This window comes from Giraffa tippelskirchi, chromosome 10 (assembly GCF_054371585.1).
Source record: "Giraffa tippelskirchi isolate mGirTip1 chromosome 10, T2T-mGirTip1v1.2.pri, whole genome shotgun sequence".
In the NCBI taxonomy this organism is placed as follows: domain Eukaryota; kingdom Metazoa; phylum Chordata; class Mammalia; order Artiodactyla; family Giraffidae; genus Giraffa; species Giraffa tippelskirchi.
The window spans coordinates 89,717,943-89,742,602 of record NC_137284.1 but is presented as its reverse complement, the minus strand read 5'-3'; the positions used below and the strand labels follow the sequence as shown (position 1 = coordinate 89,742,602).

At 35.7% G+C, this 24,660-nt stretch overlaps 1 protein-coding gene and 1 non-coding gene across 21 annotated transcripts in view; one reads left to right on the top strand and one right to left on the bottom strand.

Moving 5' to 3' along the window:
* Nucleotides 1-7,517, top strand: part of PTPN12 (protein tyrosine phosphatase non-receptor type 12) — a 93,096-nt gene extending 85,579 nt beyond the window's left edge. For 12 of the 20 annotated variants that reach the window (XR_014067188.1, XR_014067185.1, XM_081535716.1 and 9 more), the window contains 5 exons: nt 1,389-1,466; nt 2,299-2,366; nt 3,287-3,317; nt 6,003-6,110; nt 6,645-7,517. Coding sequence is in view for 16 of the 20 variants with exons in the window: in XM_081535716.1 (XP_081391842.1) it covers nt 1,389-1,466; nt 2,299-2,366; nt 3,287-3,317; nt 6,003-6,110; nt 6,645-6,706 (347 nt within the window). In the remaining 4 variants the exon portion in view is untranslated. Of the gene's footprint in view, nt 1-1,388; nt 1,467-2,298; nt 2,380-3,286; nt 3,318-6,002; nt 6,111-6,644 lie in introns of all 20 variants that reach the window. The other 8 variants (XR_014067189.1, XR_014067186.1, XM_081535717.1 and 5 more) reach the window with 2 other exon arrangements.
* A 15,496-nt stretch (nt 7,518-23,013) lies between these two features.
* LOC145524940 (small nucleolar RNA SNORA57) lies at nt 23,014-23,162 on the bottom strand. The gene has a single exon (XR_014067970.1). It is a non-coding gene; the product is annotated as a small nucleolar RNA SNORA57 (small nucleolar RNA).
* Between the last annotated feature and the right edge of the window lie 1,498 nt (nt 23,163-24,660).

The following is a 24,660-nucleotide window of genomic DNA, read 5'->3' as shown; positions in this document are numbered from 1 at the left end:
ATCTCTTCACTGTGAGCTGTTAGTAACAAAGGGGCAAGGGGAAATAGGATTAATACTCATACTGTTACTGCCAGGCAAGGTGGATAATTCTTTTACTTGCTTGACTTTATATGCAAGAAAGAGTTACAGTACTGATGTTATGTATATAAAGTACTGGGCTGGAACTCTTCTCAGGAGAATCCTGGGGGCTGTATTTTCTTTGGCTTCAGTTAAATAAATGTAGGAAGGACCAGAATAATCATACCTGGCCTCATGCATGTTTAAAATTGCAAAGGCTTTTTTTGATTTTCACTCTCTTTTTAATGCATGTCCTGTCAAATGTAAAACAGCAAAGTATCATAGCACAGTTGTTAATATTTTTAAGGGTTAGGGAGATACAGAATTGTATCTTCATATTTTCTTTAGCTACCTCCAGTGAAACGTCAAAGGATCTAATAGTCTTCATGTGGATCATAAGGCTAACTGATGAGACTTACTTAATGCATTATCTTTTCCAAGAGCTAATTTTGTTTTTGCTGATGAAAAGCTTTTATAATATGGCTTCAATCGGTATTCTCAAAGTATGGTTATATGACAATGTTCACAAGATTTTAGGCATTAAATAAATGAACATTCCAAAAAAAATTTCTTTTTCATGTGAATCATTTTACTGGACCCTTTTTAAAAATTATTTTTAATTGGAGGATAATTGCTTATCAATATTATGTTAGTTTCTACCATACGTCAACATGGATCAGCCATAGGTATACATAAGTCCCCTCTCTTGCCCTAAGATTTGTAATGGTTATATTTTGTGTATTAGAAAAATAAATAGCACTGTCAATCTATTTTAGTCATGGATATTTATTTAAAACATGACTGAAGTACATCATTAAGTTGAAAATGAGTGGGATTTAAATATATATTTATATGGTCCACAGTATGGCAAAACTCATAAAAGGAGTTAAGCAGTTGATTATAGTTTGGGAAACACTGATTTCAAATGACAAAGCTTCCCTTCGTGGACTCAAAGGATCATCAGCAAGCCCAGTAGAAAAGGCACTTCCTTGCTGACTTCTCTATGGGAGATGCCTTCAAACTCAGAGGACAGTATGGTTGATGCCTAGAGGGTGTCAGGAGAATCACGGTAGTCATTTCCTCTGTGCAACAATGATGGAGGTTTTTTTGCTCAGTAAGCTTCCTAATTCTTTTTGATAATGAGTCTAGTGATAAGGATATCTTGTTTATTTTTTGCACTTTTAAAGACTGGTTCTCTTAGATACTTGTGACAGTGATCTTTAAGAATGTCAAAAAAGCTCTCATTTTGTTTAGATAACAAGTTCATTTTTAAATGAGTTAATATTTCTAACAAGTTCATAATTTGTGTAAATTTTATGTATTTAATATAGATGTTGATGTTAGTGAAGATTCGCCTCCTCCCCTACCTGAAAGAACTCCTGAATCATTTGTATTAGCAAATGAACACAGTGAGTGTATCTTCTGATTTTGTGTATTTTATACTCGAATAATAAGCTCTGAAAAACATGGCTAATTATAATCTGTTGCTCTTGAGCTGTATATTTAAATTCAAAAACAAGTTTGAATTTATACTGATAAATGTTTTTAATACTTTGTATGAAAAATACCTTAAAATGGTGTTTTTATTTGCTAAGACTGCTAATAAAATGGCTGAATTTATGTCAAATACTATAATTCAGTTAAATGTAATTGTAACAGTATATAATTTGTCTTTTCATTCATTAAAAACAGCACTTACATATGAAAAGACATACATTTAAATTCTGTTGTTGGCAGCGTCACTCAGGTGATGTTGTGTGACACTTAAGTCCACAAGAATATCAGTGAAAAGTGGGAGAAAGTGAACACATACATATTTCTCCTCCTCATCCTGAAAAAGAGTACAGAAACAACTTTACTGTATTTACAATGTCTTGTGCTCAGTGGAGGTGCTCACTACCAGTCTTATCTGTTGCATTTTACCAATATTTTATTAATTTTAACTGATTTTAAGAGTTTAAAAAAAAATAGTGAAGCTGTAAACTTCACTAATACTAAATAAGTAAATCTGTCATACCTGTAGATTACAATGTGCTTATATAAGCTCTGATAATGGAAATTTTAAATTTTAAGAAGAAAAAATTGAAGGAATATTCTTCAGGTAATAAAAACTGGGAAAAGATTTAGTGGAAGTGATAATTTCTAAAGATCTGTAGTATCTGTTTTTAAATGTTACCTGAATGCAAGAAATTTCAAGAATTAAAGATGTTAGTTTTAATTGTAAGATTTTATTTTTCTCAGATACATCTGTAAGAGCTGAGTGGAGTGAACATCAAAATCAGGAACAGTCTGAACAAAGAAAACCTGAAGTGAGTCTTTTGGGTATTAGAACAGCTATAGCTCAATATTTTTGTTCTTAACAAAATTGATCTTAACAGTTGTTTATTGTAATAACTGTTACCTTAAGACTATTAAATATAATTTTTGATAATTGTATCTTATGCTAGGATTTCAGATAAAAAGCCTATATAAAATGCCAGATCAAAATTTTTTTTAAAGAACATCATGACCATCACTTCAGAGTATTATTTTCCAAGCTGCTTTTGAAATTTGTAAATTATGCCTTGTTTCATACCATTTTGGAGGTATGAATGGAACAGGAGTTACTATTTTCAGGGTCGTAGTACATCCTAGATTTTGTTCTTTCCATTATAAAATCAGGTATATAGTCTATCCCGTTGTTTCTTCTGGTTATGTGAGGTTTACTTTCACATTCAGGAAATGTTTTGGTAGCTCAATATTTTAGCAATGGGATTGCTATTTTTATCAATGTTAATATTTTGCATATTTTCCTCATTTGAATATCTCTGAAATTGGAGTTTATCTTAAAATTGGTTAAAAAAAGCATTGTGATATACTTTAACTGGTACATAAAGTATTGGTAACATAATAATAAAGATATGTCTTATGGTCAGTAATATAATTTGATGAATACAGTAGAGGCTTGGCAAAATGCACTTGTATGCATATTATCTCATCAGTAAATGCTGCAAGTTCAGTCTTCATCCAGAGGGAAAAATGAATTTCCCTGTCTTTTTATTCCCAATATAAAAATACCACATTAAAACTTTTTAACTCTTAATTGAAAAGATCTTTGTTTTCTTTTCCTTTGACACTGAGAGTCTTGACAGATCTTGATTTATTGGGATATATACTCATAACACCACATTTTTATACTTTGTGCATGAAAGGAATATACTATAATAGTTTTTGAATGTCTTCCTTATAGGGCTTGATAACCTCTAGAAGTGAAACATGTGGTAAGTTGGATTGTGTTCTTTTCTGCTATAGATTATATAGATTAAGTTACATAAAATAGCATGTCTCATGGTGTACACATTTGGTTATTTGTTTGTTTTTGTTGTTATTACTTGGTTATTTCTCCATGTGAAAAAATATGTAGGATGACTTTTCTGAAACCTGAATTATGTAGTGTAATTCTTTTAAATTTATTATTATACCAGGTATTATTATGGGTCAGGAGCATAACAGCATTTATCATCAGTCATTAATGGCTGATGGGAAGGAAATTATTTTTAGAATATTTTCTTATATTTTATTTCTGTTGTTTATAAAAACACCTAGAATCTAGATGTGACAGTGATTTGAATAAATGCCCGAAATTAACCTACATGATAGAATTGGGTTGTTTTAGAAATTTTTTTAGGACTTTCACATTTGTGAAGGCCTGTAAGATTATGTTAGCTCAACCCAGTGTTATAATGCCAAGTTAGAAAATTTTTCCATTGCATTACTTTTACTATCATAGTAAAATAGGTCAAGTTGTTGTTCATTCCTTTAAAGGAGTAACCATGTGAGTGGCTCACCGAACATCCTAGCCTGTACAATTCCCTCAATTTATCTATCATCTCTGCACTAACCTCTCTTCTGCCTCAGCTGCTGTCTTCCTGAATCTGTGCCTGGTCGGGCTCATTCCATCACATAAACTCTTTATTACTCTCTATTTACTTTTCTGAGGCAACATATAAGGAAAAAGAGCAGAAGTTTTAGCGTCAAGCCTACTGAGATTGGAATCTTATTTTTGCCATTTTACTTATGACGTAGCTTTGGGAAGTGACCTAATCTTTCTAGGCCTCAATTTCTTCTCTGTGAAATGCAGATAAAAATAGTAACCTACTCTAGAGTAGGTTATGATTGTTATGAAGGTTTAATTAAATTAAATCATATATACACAGTGCCCACCACATGGTAGGCATTGAAGTGCCTAACAGCAGTGCTGTTATTATTATCTGTATTATATTACTACTGCTAGATCCCTGGGTCTTTTATTTTCTTTGTATCTGTTAACTCCTTTCTGGTTTCTCTTTCTCCTCTATTCAGTCTAGATACCATCATCCATCACTTTAATCACACACATAGTTATCTTTAACTTTCTTGTCCCTGATTCCTATGCCATCTTGTTTTATCCCTTAAGATTATTCAATACTGCTGGGGAACATTGTTCAGTTTTATAGATTGAGCATACAGTTCTAGGATTGATCCACAGTACAGTTCTAGGATTGATCCACAATCCTCTGCATTTATTTTTTTATAAAATCATGAATCCCACTAACTCTTACTCGGTAGTAAACATTTTACTTCATCCAGAAAATTGAGGCTTTTCATCTAAATCATCATTTCCTCATAGAAGGCAACCATGAATATATCACCACCACTAGTTTCATCTACATGCTTCTCTTCTCTGTCCCTATGCTTACCACACTGCTGTAATAATTAATGTTCTTGTCTGTTTCTCCTACTAGACCAAGGGTTGGCAAACTATATCCCATAGGCCTAATTCTGCTCTTGGCTTGTTTTCTTATTCTGCCCTTGAGCTGAATAAATATTTTTTACATTTTAAAGAGTTGTTTAAACATTAAAACAAAGAAATGCAACATTGTAAATCAACTACACTCCAGTAAAATTAAAAAATAAAATAAATTTTTTTATTTTTTAAACCAAAATTAATTTTAGAAAATAAAAACAAAAATCAATGAAGAATGTGGGACAGAGACCATATGTGGCTTACAAAGCCTAAAATATTTATTGTCTAGCCATATACAGAAAAAGTTTGTCAGCCTCTTTCTAGACTATGAGTACCTGATGACAAGGATAGTCTTATCATTTGACTTGTATTCCAAGTTTCCAGAAAGGTTCCTTACAGGGATATAGGGGATGTGATGAAGGTGGTGAGTGGTGAAAGAATGACTGAATCATAGTAGTTGATTTCTTTTGTTACTAGTCCTAAGCACTGGCAGTTAAATAAGTAAACTATCTACGATTTAAGCAATGCTAAACCTTAAAAGAATTACTACTTTTTTAGGTGCAAATGTTAACTCCATTAATAAACTATGAACTTATTTGCTATTGATTTCCACAGAAAGGCATTTCAGTTGAAGTTAAAGTAAGAGTATAAGGAGAAGTCTCACATAGCAGAAGTACTCGCTGTAGATTTCTAGGTGCCTATAAGCACACCTCGGAGAAGGCAATGGCACCCCACTCCAGTACTCTTTGCCTGGAAAAATCCCATGGACGGAGGAGCCTGGTAGGCTACAGTCCATGGAGTCGCTAAGAGTCGGACACAACTGAGCGACTTCACTTTCACTTTTCCCTTTCATGCACTGGAGAAGGAAATGGCAACCCACTCCAGTATTCTTGCCTGGAGAATCCTAGGGACAGCGGAGCCTGGTAAGCTGCCGCCTATGGGGTCGCACAGAGTCGGACACGACTGAAGCGACTTAGCAGCAGCAGCAGCAGCAGTAAGCACACCTAACATGGTTTCCTGTGTTCATTATCCTTGCATTTGCCTGGGCCTCTAAAATTATGATGCTCAAAAGAAAACTGCTCTTTTAACTATTTGCCCACATTAAAAGCAATTAGAGGAATTTTTTACATATTATCCTACAAATTACTGTGATTAATAATGGCTTTGGTTTGAATTTTAGATCATCCAGCACGAGGTATTCATACAGAGACCTGTACAGAATGTCCACCTACTTTTAGTAACAAGAAAGATCAAATGTCAGAAAGTCCAACAGAAGCCACAGACATGGGTAATTTGTTTCCAAAATAATTTTTAAGCTATAATTGTGTAGTTAATGCTGGCAAGAATGAAAAACAGTTATTTGCTATCACTCCAGAATTACCTTAAGGCAAAGTTTATCAAACTTTTTGCTATGATTTCTTCAGGTTTTTAAACAACACTTGCTAAGAATAAAACGTACTGTCAAAGTTGCTTGAAATTAATTGTAAAATAAATTTATCCTGTTTCATACTGAGATTAAAAACTAAAATGTAAAATGCAGTATGTAAACAAATCTTACTTTTGTGTTGAAAAGACTAAAATATCCTAAATGTTTCTTTTACATTTTTATAGAATTGATTTTATTTTTATAAAAGAAGCAGTTATTTTTTCAACTATACAGAAGAAATTAAGAGTTGGTTTATGTTTGTAGATATTTGTTTAAATGCTAAATTCCCATATGGAAATTTATTTGTTCCAGAAAACAAGAATGTCTACAGATATGGTTTAATAGTGTAAAAGTATTTCTGAACACTAGCCAACTATTGTGGTATTTTGATTATAGGTTTTGGTAATCGCTGTGGAAAACCCAAAGGACCAAGAGATCCACCTTCAGAATGGACATGATTCAGGGAACTAAAAGAAACTTTAAATTATACTGGAAAATTCAAGTGCCACTGAAAGCCAGATTTAATAGTATTCCATCTTAAAAATGTGGGACTAACAGCAGTGTAGATTGTTACCTTAGTGATTTTTTCATTATTTTTTTTTTTTGCTGGGACCATCTACCTGCCTTATATTACACTTAGGAAAAGTATTACATTTGGTTTATTTTGTAACTTCAAGTATTATTGCCTTAATGTCTCTTAACCCTGTTACACGCTGCTTGTAGACATGTTAATATAGTAATACTTTTATGATAAATTGAGTTTAAGGACTACTCTTTTTTGCTAATGTTTTATCATGTATGCATTATTTTGTATATGTACAGGGCAAGTAGGTATATAATTTGATAAAGTTGCAGTCATAAAATATTATTAACAGAAGATGTAAGAAATTTCTGCATGGGCTAAATCTTTGTGTACCTTACTTGTAAATTATTTGCCCTGAAGTTTTAGAAAATAGTTTCTGATTTTTAAAATTGCTGGATTCATGCAGCCAGCTTTACAGGCTATCAGAGATCAAAGATTGTAATAATAATACATTTTGTAAATTGTAAGCAAAAAGTTATTTTTATATTATATACTGTCTAATTGTCCATCCTAATTGTCCTTGTTTTCATCTAGTCATGGAGATTCAGTAAGTGCCTTGGAACAATATTGAATTCTCTTAGCTTGTGTGTATTACTTTAATATTTGAACTCAACTGGGATTAGAAGACTATCAAACTACATGTATGTTTCAGGATATTTGACCTGCCATTAAAAAAACAAAAACAATTTTACAGTGCCTATTTGTTTTGGTTTTTCATTCCTCATTTTTAGAAAATTAGACTTAATATCCACCTTCCTGCCAGCTCAATCTTATCTTTAAGTCTTGTTGTGAGTGGGGTTTAATCTCTTGATTAAAAAATAGGGAGCACCTTCTGCAGCAAAATGGCTGTGCAGTTCTAAATACTTATCTTGAGTCAGCCCTATGCATACTTCTCAGCCTTATCATTATTGCCTACTGGGATCCAGGAAAACTCCAAACAAAGGTGCGGTTGGATAAGGGGAACTGGTTTCTTCCCATCCTGCACTGCAGCAGAGGTCCTGTCCATAAGTACCAAGTTTGAATTTTGACATCGTGGATTGAAGTTGATAGACATCTGTACCTTTCCTCTGCATACAAAAGAGGGAAAAAATTACAAGACTAAGGTGAGATAAAGTAATCATATATGAATAGAAGGAGGATCATTGTGGAAGAGAAAATAGTACTATAATTTCATATCAAAAATTTTTCAAAGCTCAATAGTCTTAGAATTTCACATTTGCCTCATATATTTGGTAAAAAAAAAAAATTGTGAATCCAGTGGACCTCTGATATTCACAAGAAACAAACACCTCTATAGCATGTCATTTTCTTAATAAAGTTTAACTGAAAAAAATACTTAGTCTCCATACACTTTATGACTTGTATAATATGGCGCTGAAATCATTTGTAAAGACTTCTTTTGGGAAGGAGTTGCTTTGGAACACCTTCACTGAAGTACTTCATTGAAGTATACATGTATTCAGAGGGTGCAGAAAGTATATTAACCATCACAAAGTACACACTCCTATGAGTGTGACCACCCTCAAGCAGTAGAACAGGACTAGCCACTGAGAAGCTTCCCTCTGGGCGTGTAAGATTTGTTCATTATGTGCAGCAGTTCCTTTATTCATTTTTCATTGCTAGAGTTTTGTATTGTGTGACTATATCACAGTTTGTCTTTTCTGCTACTAACAGACATTTGTGTTGTTTTCAGCTTTGGAAAATTATAAAAATTTTGTCGCTACAAATGCTTTTTAATGTGTTTTGGTGCACTTATATATATCCATCTGTTGGGTATATAATTCAGGAGTGCAATTTTTGTAGAGTTAGCATATATATTCAGCTTTGTAGATATGGCCAAACAGTTTTCAAAATTGGTTGTTCTGATTGTTACGTATTTCCCTCCTGACTAATGAGGTTGAGTACATTCTTATGTGCTTAGGACCATGCTGTTCACTTTTGTGAAGGACCTGTTCAAGTCTCAAAAAGATACTGTTTGGCATATCTACTAAAGCTGAGTACACACATATTCTATCATCTGGCAACTCTGTACCTGTTTTTCTCTTGAGTTACTGTCTTTTTCATATTGAGTTGTTGGAATTATTTATATATTCCACATTTTAATCCTTGTGGGTTTGCCTGGGCTTTGCCTTTTCACTCTATTAATGGTGTTTTTTATTTTATTTTTTTAATAAAAAGAGTTCCTAAATTTAATTAAATCTAATTTATGAATGTTTTATTTTATAATTATTCTTTTTTGGTGTTCTCTTTTAGAAATGTTTGCCCACTCCAAGATCACGAGATATTCTTCAGTTTTCTAGAAGCTTAATTTTTTATTTATATTTTTATTTTATGTTATGTTTTTATCTAAAACTGCAGAATTAATTTTTGTATAGAGTATGAAGTAGATTTCTTTTTCCTTGATGAATCACTATTTAATGTCCTTTCTCCATTAAATATACTCTTGTCATTATAAGTTATATATTCATTGATCTTAGTCAATTACTAGATTTTTTTCTTTCTATTCCATTGCCTATCTTTATGTTTTAAATTCTGCCTTTTTCCATCTTTAGCTTTCTCCCAGTGATTTTTATATTGCAAGACTTTTAATCTTTCCTTTTCCATTGTAACACTATCAGTTACCTTTCTTTTGGAAGCAATTTTTCACAAATAGGATTTTTTACTGTAGTATTTTTCACTTTATGGACATTTTTTCCTTATACTGATAAACAGAGCAATAAAGCCATAGTTGTACGTGAGTGGTGAGCTAGGCTCAGACAATAGTTAAGTGACTTCCTCACAGGTAACAGCCTCGTAGGACATGTGGTTGGTTTTGCCTGAGCAAATTTATATAACTGTATATCCTAAACCCCTGTGGTCACTTAAAATAGATGAATCTATGAAATTCTTTCTTTTTTAATTGTTTAAAATATTTCTTAATGCTATGGCCTGTGTCATTTTTTTAAATTGAAGTATAATTGACTTATAGTATTAGCTTCAGGTATACAACCTAGTAATCCAGTATTTTTATACATTACAAAATTATCACCATAATAACTGTAGTTAATATCTGTAACCAGACAGAGTTATTACAATAGTGACTATATTTCCTATGTTGTACATTACATGCCTGTGACTCATTTATAACTAGAAGTTTATACTTCTTAATCTTTATCACCTATTTCACTCATTTCCCCACCCCTTTTCCCTCGCAACAACCAGTTTTATCATCTGAATCTGTTTCTGTTTTTTTGTTTTAGATTCACTTGTTCTGTTTTTTAAGTTCCATGTATAAGTGGAATTGAACAGTATCTGTCTTCCTTTGTCTGACTTAGCATAATACACTCTAGTTCCATACTTTTGGTTGTAAATGGCAAAATTTCATTCTTTTTCAGGGCTGGGTAATATATATTCATTGTATATATACACCACGTTTATCCATTTGTCTATTGATGGGCACATAATTAGTTAACTAAAAAGAGACAATTTGTGCTAAATGTGACAGGGAACAATAAAAATAATGCAGTCTGAAGGTTTGAGAGAAATTCAAGTGAAGAATGACATCTTAATTATATTTAGTCTTAAAATGTGTTCTGATTGTAATATTTTTGTTGAAGTACATATTTGGTAGTATTGATTGCAATCCATGAAGTCGTTCTAGTTTAATCTTAAATATAGAATAAATTTTAATTAAATCACTCTTGTGCTAGTTTTGGAAGAATTTTTGCTGTTTTTGTTTTCTTACACAGATATCTCCTCTAATTGCCTGTTTTTGAAAGTGAAAGTAAATGTGTTAGTTACTTATTCATGTTCAACTCTCTACGACCCCATGGGCTACTATAGTCTACCACACTCCTCTGTCCATGGGATTCTCCAGGCAAGAATACTGGAGTGCGTTGCCATTCCCTTCTCCAGGGGATCTTCTCAACCCAGGGATCAAACCTGGATCTCATGCATTGCAGGTGGTTTCTTTACCCAACCAGGGAAGCCTTCCTGCTTTCAGTAATGTTATTTTAGATATTGAAAAAAGATTTTTGTACATATCTATTCAATAACACCTAAAAGTAGCTCTAACACCTAAAAGTAGCTCTAGTTTTTAATACAAACTGTATTTTCTTAACTGATTTGCTGTAGTCTGTTTCCCCTGCTATTTGTCTTTAAGGTGCACAAGTCTTCTATGATAGGCAGATGACCGTAGGCAAATAACCAATTAGATCGTGAACAATTGAACCAGTGAAAAAGCAGCTATGCTTGAGTAGCTCAAGATGTGTCTCAGTGTTCGAAAGTACAACAAATCTGGGCTTTGTTGAGTTAGTGGGGGAAGAGAATTCCAAAGATTCCAGCCACTTTTCATTTTTTAGAGATAAAATGCCATATGTACTAAAATCATGATTTAATGTAATAGCACTTGTGACTTCACTCTTGCCAACATTTCAGCCAGAACATATAAGTATACAAACATGTAATACATCTGTGATGTTTTAAAATATTGTGGTTTTTAAATTTTATCTTTATCTACTTGTATGTAAACTTGTTAGAGTATTTTCAATACTTCCTAAAACTAAAATATGAGAAAGAATTTACTGTATTAAATATAAAAATCAAAGTATTTAGTTTTCTCATTGTATTTGAAATAAGTACACAAAAACATTTTCATGCAGCTTCTATACAAACACTTTTAAATACCAATCTAGGGGTACTACATATGTTGTATCATTTGAAGGATATTGCAATTAGCTGAGGTTAACATTAGAAAATCTTTTTGTGTTATTTTTAATTTTTTTCCTGGCACTGCACCATTTGGCTTCCAGGATCTTAGTTCCCTGACCAGGCATTGAACCCTGGTCACACAGTGAAAGTACTGAGGCCTAACCACTGGACTGCCAGGGAATTCCCTAGGAAAACATGTTTTAAATTAAAATTATATATGGTAAAGATTTTGTTGTGTCAAAAAGGTAAAATGAAGTTTATAAGAAATTTACTATTACCATTTAGAAGAACAAATTATTCTCAACATTTTTTCAACTTAAAATGAGTTGTCCATTTTCGTATTATTTCATCTGTCAATATCAATTTCCATGTAACAGATAAAAACAAAAATCTATATGTAGAGATTTTACATTTAGACTTTGCTTTCATGTGAATTCACTTGAATTTAGGGCTAAAGGTTTTTGAAAGTTGGATTCTTTAACCTTAATAGCTTTTAGCAGTTTCAGTGGTTGCAGGGGTGGGACATCATTGAACTCTTCCCCATTCTGCCAGAAGGGGGCAAGCAAAGCAAGCAAAGGAAATTTATAGGAAAACTTACCCCCCACCCGACCCCCTGAAAAAAAAAAAAAGACTTAGGAAAGTCACTCAAGAAAATTCAGAAAGGTATAGCCCCAAAGCTTCTTGGGGTTCACTGTTTGAGAGTGTAAAGTCCCTAAAGCCAAGTGCCCTCCACCCCATAAGCAAATCTTAAGGCATCAATACACCTTCATGCAGACTCAGGCCTATCTAATAAAAATTATTAACCTTGCAGAATGGTTACCAAGTGCCAGACCTGCTAATCTCTGAATACATTACCTTTCTTAATCTGGGAAGATTGACATTGCTGTTAATCTGGGGAACACAAAGTCACAAAAAGTAGCAAAGCCAGGAATTAAGCCTAGCTCCTATTACAAAGTCCTTGCACTTAACCACTGACACTACTATATGCCCTAGTTTTCAGAGAAGCTAGGAGTGTAGGCTTTAGCAGGCAAGAAACATGGATATGTTAGTTGACTAGAAAAGGGATTAGTTTCTTAAGTCAAATGTCACTAATAGGCTTTAAAATACATGGCTTGAAAACTGATGGTGGTCCAGTGGTTAAGACTTGAGCTCCCATGGCAGGGGGCATCTGGGAGCTAAGATCCCAAAAAGGGGAAAAAAAAAGTTAAAACCAGATGAAGTCCATTTGCATGCTTTTCCTTGGTGTCTCTGTTTATTTCCTATCCTGCAGTAGAGTAATTCTAGGGCAAAAGTGTGGGACAGAAGTCAGAATCTGGAGTTTTACCAACTTGGTCAATTTTAACTTTATATTTAACTTGGTCAGATACTGTCGTGGGTTGGAAATCATGGCCACGGTATTTCCAGCTCCTCCCATCAAGGTGAAGTTTGTTTTCCCACCCTGAGTATCTGGGCTGGACTTGTGCTTTGCTTTGACGCATAAAATGCAGCAGATGTGTTTTCTCAGCTGACTCTGTCTAGACCTTGAGAGGGCAGGCTACTTCAATCTCTTGGGGGTCCTGCTGGCATGTATAGACATGCAGGCTAAAACACTGAACAATGAGAGAATAATGAGAAACTATATGGAGAGCTAATACAGCCGACACCACGTGGAGGAGCGTCTAGGAAGACTTCCAAATCACCAGAACTGTGAGAGACAAAGTGATGTTTTAAAGACATTACATTTTATCATAAAGTTTATTATGTAGTATATAACCAAAACAAAAATGGGGAACAAAAAAATGCATAAGTTAAATCTCAAAATATTTAATGTAGATTCCACTTTTTTCCTATCTATTATCACTTTTCCAATTTTCATAAAGGTATAAAATAGCCCTATGTGTTCTTTCTCTTCCTTTTTATAATACACAGTTGGTAATGAACTGAAAATATCAAAAGGCTGTAGCTAAAAGCCAAGGACTTTCCAACATCTTAAATAATACCTTACATAATTAGAAATGTACCCATGATGAAACTCCGTAAGCAGCTCCAAGGGCTGGAAAAGCATTTCTCTGAGCTCTAGAAGTCAAGTGAGCCTTAGGAAGCATCACCATGAACAAAGCTAGTGGAGGTGATGGAATTCCAGTTGAGCTATTTCAAATCCTGAAAGATGACGCTGTGAAAGTGCTGCACTCAATATGCCAGCAAATACGGAAAACTCAGCAGTGGCCACAGGACTGGAAGAGGTCAGTTTTCGTTCCAATCCCAAAGAAAGGCAATGCCAAAGAATGCTCAAACTACCGCACAATTGCACTCATCTCACACGCTAGCAAAGTAATGCTCAAAATTCTCCAAGCCAGGCTTCAACAGTACGTGAAACAGGAACTTCCAGATGTTCAAGCCGGTTTTAGAAAAGGCAGAGATCAAATTGCCAACATTCAATGGATCATTGGAAAAGCAAGAGAGTTCCAGAAAAACATCTATTTCTGCTTTATTGACTCTGCCAAAGCCTTTGACTGTGTGGATCACAATAAACTATGGAAAACTCTGAAAGACATGGGAATACGAGACCACCTGACCTGCCTCTTGAGAAACCTGTATGCAGGTCAGGAAGCAACAGTTAGAACTGGACATGGAACAACAGACTGGTTCCAAATAGGAAAAGGAGTATGTCAAGGCTGTATATTGTCACCCTGCTTATTTAACTTATATGCAGAATACATCATGAGAAACCCTGGGCTGGAAGAAACACCAGCTGGAATCAAGATTGCCAGGAGAAATATCAATAACCTCAGATATGCAGATGACACCACCCTTATGGCAGAAAGTGAAGAAGAACTAAAGAGCCTCTTGATGAAAGTGAAAGAGGAGAGTGAAAAAGTTGGCTTAAAGCTCAACTCCTGGCATCTGGTCCCATCACTTAATGGCAGATAGATGGGGAAACTGTGGCTGACTTTATTTTTCTGGGCTCCAAAATCACTGCAGATGGTGACTGCAGCCATGAAATTAAAAGAAGCTTACTCCTTGGAAGGAAAGTTATGACCAACCTAGACAGCATATTAAAAAGCAGAGACATTGCTTTGCCAATAAAGGTCCATCTAGTCAAGGCTAGGTTTTTTCCAGTGGTCATGTAGAGATGTGAGAGTTGGACTATAAAGAAAGCTGAGCGCCGAAGAATTGATGCTTTTGAACTGTGGTGTTGGAGAAGACTCTTGAGAGTCCCTTGGACTGCAAGCAGATCCAACCAGCCCATCCTAAAGGAGATCAGTCCTGGGTGTTCATTGGAAGGACTGATGTTGAAGCTGAAACTCCAATACTTTGGCCACCTCATGCGAAGAGTTGACTCATTGGAAAAGACCCTGATGCTGGGAAAGATTGGGGGCAGGAGGAGAAGGGGACAACAGAGGATGAGATGGCTGGATGGCATCACTGACTCGATGGACACGGGTTTGGGTGGACTATGGGAGTTGGTGATGGACAGGGAGGCCTGGCGTGCTGTGGTTCCTGGGGTTGCAACTGAGCAACTGAACTGAACTGAAATGAGCTCTAAAATAAAAAGACACACTAGTAGTTCTTTTAGCAATTACATTCTTTAAGGCTATAATGATATACATAAATAATCTGTAATGTGAAAGGTCTTAAGCTCAAGGTTGCAAGTTAGCAGAGATCCAAACAGATCTGAAACCCTTTCCTTTCCTTATATGCTTCAGAACAATTGAGACTTTCTACTAAGTAGAACTATATACATTATTTATGTAACAAACATTCTGTGTTACTATGTCCATATATTGCTGTGACTCACTTAATAAGAAGGCATTATCTTTAACATCCATTTATAGATGAGGAAATAAGGGTACAGAGAGAAGTTAAGTTGTCCATGGTTACAATGCAGGGAAATTTTGCTCTCTCTGAGGGATGAAGGGGGAAGAGTAGAAAGCAGAAATGGAGTTAGATGGTATTATGTATTCAAATAACAGCTCTGTGTAAGTAATTCTTCCCAGGGAAGTAACCATGAGAGCAAGTAGGCTGCTGCATGTCATTTGAGGTCCATGATGTGTCTCCAATATTTCCAGCTTTTGTCCACCACCATGGGCCCCTCCACCCTATAGCTATAGAAAACAGCCCCTAAATATACCTTGGAATTTTTCTCCTGTTTTGCTCATTTGGCTCCATCCAACAGCCACCCACTACACAGAACCTTCTTCAAATGTATAAGTGGAGTCATATACCTTTCAAAGTCCACCAATAGTACTTTCCCCACAAAGCCTTCCAAATTCTCAATATGTTAATATTACTCTCTAGACTTCCAGCAGAATCAATTGCTCCTTCCATCATGTTTCTTTAGCTCTAGGATTCTAATCAATTTTTTCACATCACTTTCTTAATTTTTTTTTTTTTTTAATTCTGTGGCTGTGCTCTGCAGGATGTGGGATCTTAGTTTCCTGCCCAGGGATCAAACCCATTCCCCCTGCAGTAGATGCACCAAATCCTAAATACCAGACCACCAGGGAAGTTCCTCCTACATGACTTTAATTAGTTGTTCATAAAATATATCTTCCATAGTAACTTGCAATTTTCTTGAGTGCCTAACCCATTTTTCTGCTTACAGTGTGTATTTGAAAACATTCATTGTAATGATATCATCTGAATAGAGGTGGCATTCAGTCAGGGTGAAGAGGGCATCTTTTCCAGACTCAGTTACTATAATATAAACTTTAGAGACAAGTAGAGGTGACATTTCTGATATTGCCTCAAGGCACTGTCAGTTTCAGGGTAAAGAATAACAACCTCTTATTTTCAGTTCAAGTTAGAAAATTCCACAGCAATTTCATATGAGCAAGCGTAGCGGGCGAAATCAGGGATTCCCTGGTAGCTCAGCTGGTAAAGAATCTGCCTGCAGTGCGGGAGACCTGGGTTCAACCCCTGGGTTGTGAAGATCCCCTGGAGAAGGGAAAGGCTACCACTGCAGTATTCTGGCCTGGAGAATTCCATGGACTGTATAGTCCATGGGGTCACAAAGAGTCGGACACGATTGAGCGACTTTCACTTTCAGGGGACAAACTCTAGAAGCAGAGGACACTAACTAAACAGTCGACCCACCAACAAGTTTTAGATTGTTTATGAAGCACAAAGTTTAGTGGTAACTAGCATTTACTACTAGTTTCACTGATAGATAAGCTCACTGACATACAGACCAAGTCAAATATGGCTGCAGTTCCTTCAAGGAGCTATCCAGTCATTCTTTTAATCAATTAATACCAATTTTCCATTAGGCAGAGAAGCCACAATTTTGGTGAATCATTTTTAGGAAGACAAGGTAGTACTTTGATTTCATAAGTCACTTGGAATCTGGGGCAAAAACACCTATATGTGCTTGAGTATTTGCTTTTAAAATTAATTAAAAGTAAATGTAATGATATCCATTTCTAAGAACATTAAACCATGATTTAAAAATCACTGTATTCTGCAATGGAATATTACTCATCCACAAAAAAAGAATGAAATAATGTCATTTGCAGCAACATGGATAGATGCAGAGATTACCCTCCTAAGTGAAGTCAGACAGAAAGACATATATATGACATCACTTATATGCAGAATATAAGTGGAAAATTCTGAAAGAGATGGGAATACCAGACCATCTGACCTGTCTCTTGAGAAACCTGTATGCAGGTCAGGAAGCAACAGTTAGAACTGGACATGGAACAACAGACTGGTTCCAAATAGGAAAAGGAGTACGTCAAGGCTGTATATTGTCACCCTGCTTATTTAACTTATATGCAGAGTAATTCATGAGAAACGCTGGGCTGGAAGAAACACAAGCTGGAATCAAGATTGCTGGGAGAAATATCAATAACCTCAGATATGCAGATGACACCACCCTTATGGCAGAAAGTGAAGAAGAACTAAAGAACCTCTTGATGAAGGTGAAAGAGGAGAGTGAAAAAGTTGGCTTAAGGCTCAACGTTCAGAAAACTAAGATCATGGCATCTGGTCCCATCACTTCATGGGAAGTAGATGGGGAAACAGTGGAAACAGTGTCAGACTTTATTTTTTTGGGCTCCAGAATCACTGCTGATGGTGACTGCAGCCATGAAATTAAAAGATGCTTACTCCTTGGAAGGAAGGTTATGGCCAACCTAGATAGCATATTGAAAAGCAGAGACATTACTTTGCCAGCAAAAGTCCATCTAGTCAAGGCTATGGTTTTTCCAGTGGTCATGTATGGATGTGAGAGTTGGACGGTGAAGAAAGCTGAGCGCCGAAGAATTGATGCTTTTGAACTGTGGTGTTGGAGAAGACTCTTGAGAGTCCCTTGGATTGTAAGGAGATCCAATCAATCCATCCTAAAAGAGATCAATCCTGGGTGTTCATTGGAAGGTCTGATGTTGAAGCTGAAACTCCAATACTTTGGCCACTTCATGTGAAGGGTTGACTCATTGGAAAAGACCCTAATGCTGGGTAGGTTTGGGGGCGGGAGGAGAAGGGGACGACAGAGGATGAGATGGTTGGATGGCATCACCAACTTGATGGACAAGGGTTTGGGTAGACTCTGGGAGTTGATGCTGGACAGAGAGGCCTGGCGTGCTGCAATTCATGGGGTCGCAAAGAGTTGGACACGACTGAGCGACTGAACTAAATATCCAGGATCTTAAAAAATGATGCAAATGAAGTTATTTATAAAATAGAAATGGACTCATAGACATAGAAAACAAACTTACAGTTATCAAAAGGGAAAGTAGTGAGGGATAATTAGGAATTCGGGATTAACTGAAACACAATACTAGATATAAATAGATAAACAACAAGGATCTACTATATAGCAGAAAGAACTATATTCAGTATCTTGTAATAACCAACAATGGAAAATAATCTGAAAAAAGAATATACATGTATATAGATGTATACTTTTTGGATTATTTTCCATTATATGTGTATTTTCCTATATATATTATTTTCCATTTTATATATATGTGTGTGTGTGTATATATATATATATATATATATATATAATACTGAATCACTGTGCTATGTACATGAAACTTTTAAAATCAACTATATTTTTAAAAAATTACTGTATTCTAAATAAAGCCTTTTGGTCTAAGCCAGTGTTTCTGAAACTTTTTTCCATTATTGCTCTACCCCTACAGGAGAATATTTAAGTTAAATTTAAATTCTCCCTAGTGAGAGTGATAAGGAATAAGATTTTGTTGGGTAGAGTTGAGCTTTGAAAGGACACAAATCATTATTATATCCGAGAGGTTTTTGCCTTTAAGAAAGTTTCAGAATGCATGGTGTAAGCCCATGAACAGAAAACTGCAAACTCAAGATTGCAGCCAACTAGTTTTGGAGTCACTGGTGGTCCAGGTGTCATCCCCTTGGCTGCATCCCCTTGGCTGTGTCTGGTAATATTAAGACTCTCAATGTGCTACTCACCCTTATATCACCCTGATGGGATGTTTCAGGTTTGTCTCCATCTTTAAAATGAGACAGTAGTTTCATGCCCTCTTATAGTTTCAGGGACAAGGGAACAATCTGAAAATATTTTGAACACTGAATCTAATATTTATTTTATGGAATCTAACAAATTCGTTCTCTTGAATGGAGATATATGATAATGTGCCTTACCCATTAATTAGCTAAAATGCTAATGGTGTTCCTTCCCTGACTCTACCTCCTGTTCCTTCCTAAACATACTATTGACAAGTGTACTTTAAAATAGACATTTGTTTTCATCCCCATCCAGAAAGGCTATAATAGGTGTGTTTCCCTTAATGAACACTATAATTTCCTTTTACCAAAGCACTGCTACAAGGATTAAATTATTTAATATACATAAAATGCCTAGCATAATATAGTTTCTTCTTAGTATAAAACACAAAGCCATAAATTATGAAAGAAACAACATATAATCAACTGAAAAAGCAAAGATCTTACTGTGTAACTGAATAAAATGATTGTTGTCATAAACACAATACTATTATCAAATCTAAAAAATTAAAAATAATTATTAATATTAGTTTTCCAAGTTTACATGTTCAAATTTCCCTGAGAGTCTCATAATATGTTTTTGACAATTGTTTTATTTGAATGAAGATACATGCAAGATTCACATACTGCATTTACTTGATCCATCTTTTAAATTTCTTAATTTTAGGTTCCTCTCCCTTTTTTTCCCCTTGCCATTTATTTGTTGAATTGTGTCACTTTTCCTATATAGTTTCCCACACGATTTTGCTAACTGCATCCCTGTGGTGTTTTAAAACATGTGCCTGTATCCTTCTAACTCTTGTAAACTTGATAGCTGGATCTAGTGAGCTTCTCAGATTCAGGTTTGATGTTTGGGGCAAGAATGCCTCATATATGCTGTCATCTACTCATTATACCCAGTCATAGTGTCTAGAAGTCTCAGTGGTAATGTTGATCAATGAATGCTGTCAGGCTGATTTATTCATCAAAAAGTGTTCAACGTTTCATATAATGCCATCCTCCTCTTAATATGCCTTCCTGGGCTTTAGTATCTAGAAGGGTAAAAATGCATTTCTCAAACTCCCTTGCAGCTAGAGTTACTGACGTGATTTGAATTCCATCAACTATAGGCAGTTGTGTATAGTGAACTCAGTTGTGAAGGGTCAGGTTGTGAGGCACCTTCATGACAGGGTGTATTATAGTGAAAGACACGTGGCTGTGGAAACAGTGGTTGTAGGGGTGTCTTCCCCATTCAGCAGGTAACCTCCTGAGCATGGCCTGATCAACAGTCCTTTGGCAGCTCAGTTCTTTAGCCTAGATTTGTGATTTACTCCTGAAGCTCAACCCACTGGCTGTTTCCTCAACCCTGCCAACCATTTGTGATAGACCATGTAATACATCCCTTTTGGCTTAAACCACCAGAGTGGATTCTGTTCTCTGCTTTGAATCCTGACTAATATAGCTCCACTAAGAAAAAATATTTTCAGCAATTGCCAAACAGTTGCCTCTCACTTTTTTAAGAGTGAATTTAGTTAAGCTTGTTAACAATTTCCTACATATGTAAAATAGATATCCTAGAAAGATAAGCCTTTTTAAAAGAAAAAAATCATGTAGCAATTTCACATTAACATTGTATAAACTTTCTAAAAGAAACAAAGAAGTGCTTTCCCTGCCAGTTTTACTGAGAAATAACTGACATGAATCGCTGTACAAGGTTAAGGCATACAGTATGATGGCTTGATTTACATATATTGTGAAATGATTACCACAGTGGGTTCAGTTAACATCTATTATCTTGTAGATGCAATAAAAAGAAAAGAAAAAAAATTTTTTTTCCTTGTGACGAGAGCTCTTAGGATTTACTCTCTTAATAGCTTTCCCATGTCACACAGCAGTGTTAGCTAGTCACCATGTTATACATTATATCCTTAGTACATATTTATAACTGAAAACTTGTACCTTTTGACCACCTTCCTCCAATTACCCCTCCTCTCAGTGTTTTTTAAACATTTAAAAATTAATCCATGTTAAGAAAAATTAATCCACATCCATTAATGAAGACAATTTTATTGAAAAGTAATTTATTATCTTCACAAAATTTTAATTCTATAATATGAAGTAATATTTATTTATAAATATTATAGAGTCTGGCAATAAATCTTCAGAGTCTGGCAAAGAGATTTTTATTCAATATTTTATTACATAAATGTAAAACAGAGAGATGTTGAAAGGAACTATACCATGACCTATCCAGTGACCAAATTATACTTATACCTGTCACCTGAACTCTAAAATTAAGTTATATTTGTTTTACCACACATCTAACCATCTATACATCTATCAAACATTAATCCATCTTATTTTTTGATACATTTCAAAGTAAGTTGCAAGCATGAGTACAGTGCATGCATGCTCAGTCATGCCCTGTCTGACTCTTTGTGACCCCATGGACTGTAGCCCGCCAGGCTCCTCTATCCATGGAATTTCCCAGGCAAGAATACTAGAGTGGGTTGCCATTTCCTACTCCAGGGCATCTTCCCAACCCAGGGATCAAGTCTGCATCTCTTGAGTCTCCTGCATGGCAGCCAGATTCTTTACCAACTGTGTCACCTGGGAAGCCCGAAACTTGAGTACACTTCACGCCTAAATACTTCAGAATAGCAAAAACTTTTTTTTTCAAGTATAGTATCTGGCCACTGGAGGGCTTCCAAATGCTGTAAAATGCATTAAAAAGGAAAACTAGTCTATAGAAGTGAATGTCGCTCAGTCGTGTCCAACTCTGCAACCCCATGGACTATACAGTCCATGGAATTCTCTAGGCCAGAATACAGGAGCGGGTAGCCTTTCCCTTCTCCAGGGTATCTTCCCAACCCAGGAATCGAACTGGGCCCTCTTGCATTGCTGGCAGACTCTTTACCAGCTGAGCTATCAGGGAACTCCAAACTAGTCTATAGTGTCTAAGTTGTCAAGTCCTGGGGAAGGTCTAGGCAAGAAGTTGCATGGAGTATAAAGGGCATCAATCAGACGGAGAGACCCAATCTGAAATCCAGCAAAACTACAACATTTTTTATTTTTACCCTCATACCTCTCCTCCTCTTTTTACAGCTACTTCAATTATAAAAGGGAAAACACATAACTGGCTTCTCTCCCACTCAAGTGATTTGTGCTATTGAAGGTAGAAACTCTTTAAAGAATTTCAGAAAACTTGATGGAAATCAAGATGTTATATTTACAGAAATGAGCTGGCATCATGAACTCAATGTTAACTTTCCATGAGGGCAGGAGCTTAGTTTATCATTTATCCCTAGCATGTAGAACACTGCCTAGCACATACTAGTGCTCAATAAATATTCACTGAAAGAATGGGTGAATTCAAGTGCTTAATTCAAAATATAATATTCACATATTTCCTGTCATTACTAATCAAAGAGGTTTTTCTAAAATAAAAATAAGCCTCAACTTAAAAATAAGTGCACAGGTTGATTATCTAGAGCTAGAGCTGCAATTATACAGAAATGACACGTTTTCCATATGCAGTGGGAACTTCAGCACAAGCCTATAGTGTATCCACTGCTGAGGCTCACTTGACTGGTGAGCAGGTTCTGCTGAAGCCCCTGGCTGGGCAGAAGCCGCACTGCCTTTTGATGGAGACCACAGGAAAGCTTCACAGAATTGTTAGGGCACTTTTCAAACACGCGATGGGACTTCCTAGAAACAAATATAAAGTCTGTCTGTGAACCAATGGGGATGAGTCAGTGGAATCTGAATTATTGCTATTGATGTTACTCTCCTTTTGGGCTTTTAGACTGGTGATACTTGAGGAAATTCAAATGTGCTGCAACTTTAAAATTACCTTTTTAAGGTGAACATTTTCTTCGAGATTTCCTTGGCCTGGAAGAGTATTTCCATATTCAGCACAAATTCACCAAGCTAGCACATATCTCAACAGCTACTGTGATTTTTTTTTTTCTTTTTCTCTTCCTTTTTTTCTTTTTATTTTTTTCTTTCTCTTTTTCTCCCCCTGCCCCCACCCCTCTGTTTTTTTCTCTGTGTCCCAGCGCTTGAGGATAGAACCGGCAGACTGGTAGCTGCTGGTACTGAAGACATGACACCGAGGGGGCCAGAGCCCAGTCCCTCTACCTCTGTACATTATGCGGATCGGGACTGCACGCCCGACCCTCGCCAAGAAAAGGAGGGTCCACAGGCACCGTCTCCCTCCCTGAGATCCCCAGCCCGACCCCTACGTTTACTAGGCCACAGTCACTCAGTCACCGCCCTCCGCTACTGTGATATTTTAAAAAACATATATTTTTGTCTCTTTAAGAGAATGAGAAAAAAAAAAGAGAATGAGAGACAAATTGTTTTTTAATGTGTCTATATAGAGAGCAACATAAATAATAATTTCAGATCTATCCGTTTTCCTATTAGAGATCACAATTGGTAGCCTACCTAGATGGGAATCAAGGACAAGCAAACGAGATTTAAAATCCATAAAATCACCTTGTATTTTGTACTCAAAATAGGTATTTAGAGAAAATTCATGGCATAAGCTATAAAAGGTTAAATGTCCAAAGTAATCTGCTACAGCAAGTGCTACCCTCTTACTAAAGGAAGGTAAGATCTGCAGGCCCCTACACACTTTCAAATAAGCCCAGTGAAGATGGTCATTAAAACATACCTCGGAGAAACCACATTCTTCTAAGTGAGCCATTAGAGCTCCCTGCCACTTGATATAATGTGATAGAATCCAAGCAACTGGATATTGGTGAGAGGCAGTTGACTGAGACCAAATATTCATTTGTTCTTTCTCAGAATGCTGCTTCTCTATGTCAAGGTTTACTCTAACCACAGGTACATTCAGTGAAATAATAAACAAGCAGCAAGTGTCATTTTCATAAAGGTAAATTCATCCAACTGAATTGGATTCCCTTTTTTTCTGTCTTTATGACCATCCTATTTATTTTGGTGTTAAGATATCCTTTTTGTTAATAGTGGTAATGAATGATAGTTTCATGTTTTCATTGTACTTACCTTAGTAAAAATGAAAGTAAAAAACTCCATGTTAGTCTCCAAAATTATCCTGAAATTTTAATTGTACATGAAAGCTTAATGTCTGGAAAAGTCAAAAAGTCTCTTCCAAATTAAGATTCTGTAATGCAAAAAATAAATAAAATAATCAACAACTCTATGAATTCATTTTCCCTATTCAGGTACTGGACATGAAACTGAATAAATCAAAAACTACTGGTTGTTAGGGCAGGAATTCCTCCATTTTCAGCCCCCTAAAGCATCTGAAATTCCCTCAAGGAATGTAATAAAATTAACTAATACAACACAGCTTCTGAAGTCAATTGCCTAAGCTCTGACACTTACCAATTGCATTACCTTGGTCAAACTACTTAACCCACTTTGTGCCTCGATTTCCTTATTCATAGAATGAAGATAATAATAGTATCTACATCATAGGGCTGTTGTGAATATTAAATCAGGTAACCTATCTAAAGATTTCATCATCACTTTTTCATCATCATAAACTGAAACTCTGTACCGATTAAACAATAACTACCTATTACCTCATTCCCTGGGCTTCCCTAGTGTCTCAATGATAAAGAATCCACCTGCCAACATAGGAGATGTGGGTTCACAGGCTCGACCCCCGAGTCGGAAAGATCCCCTGGATAAGGAAATTGCAAT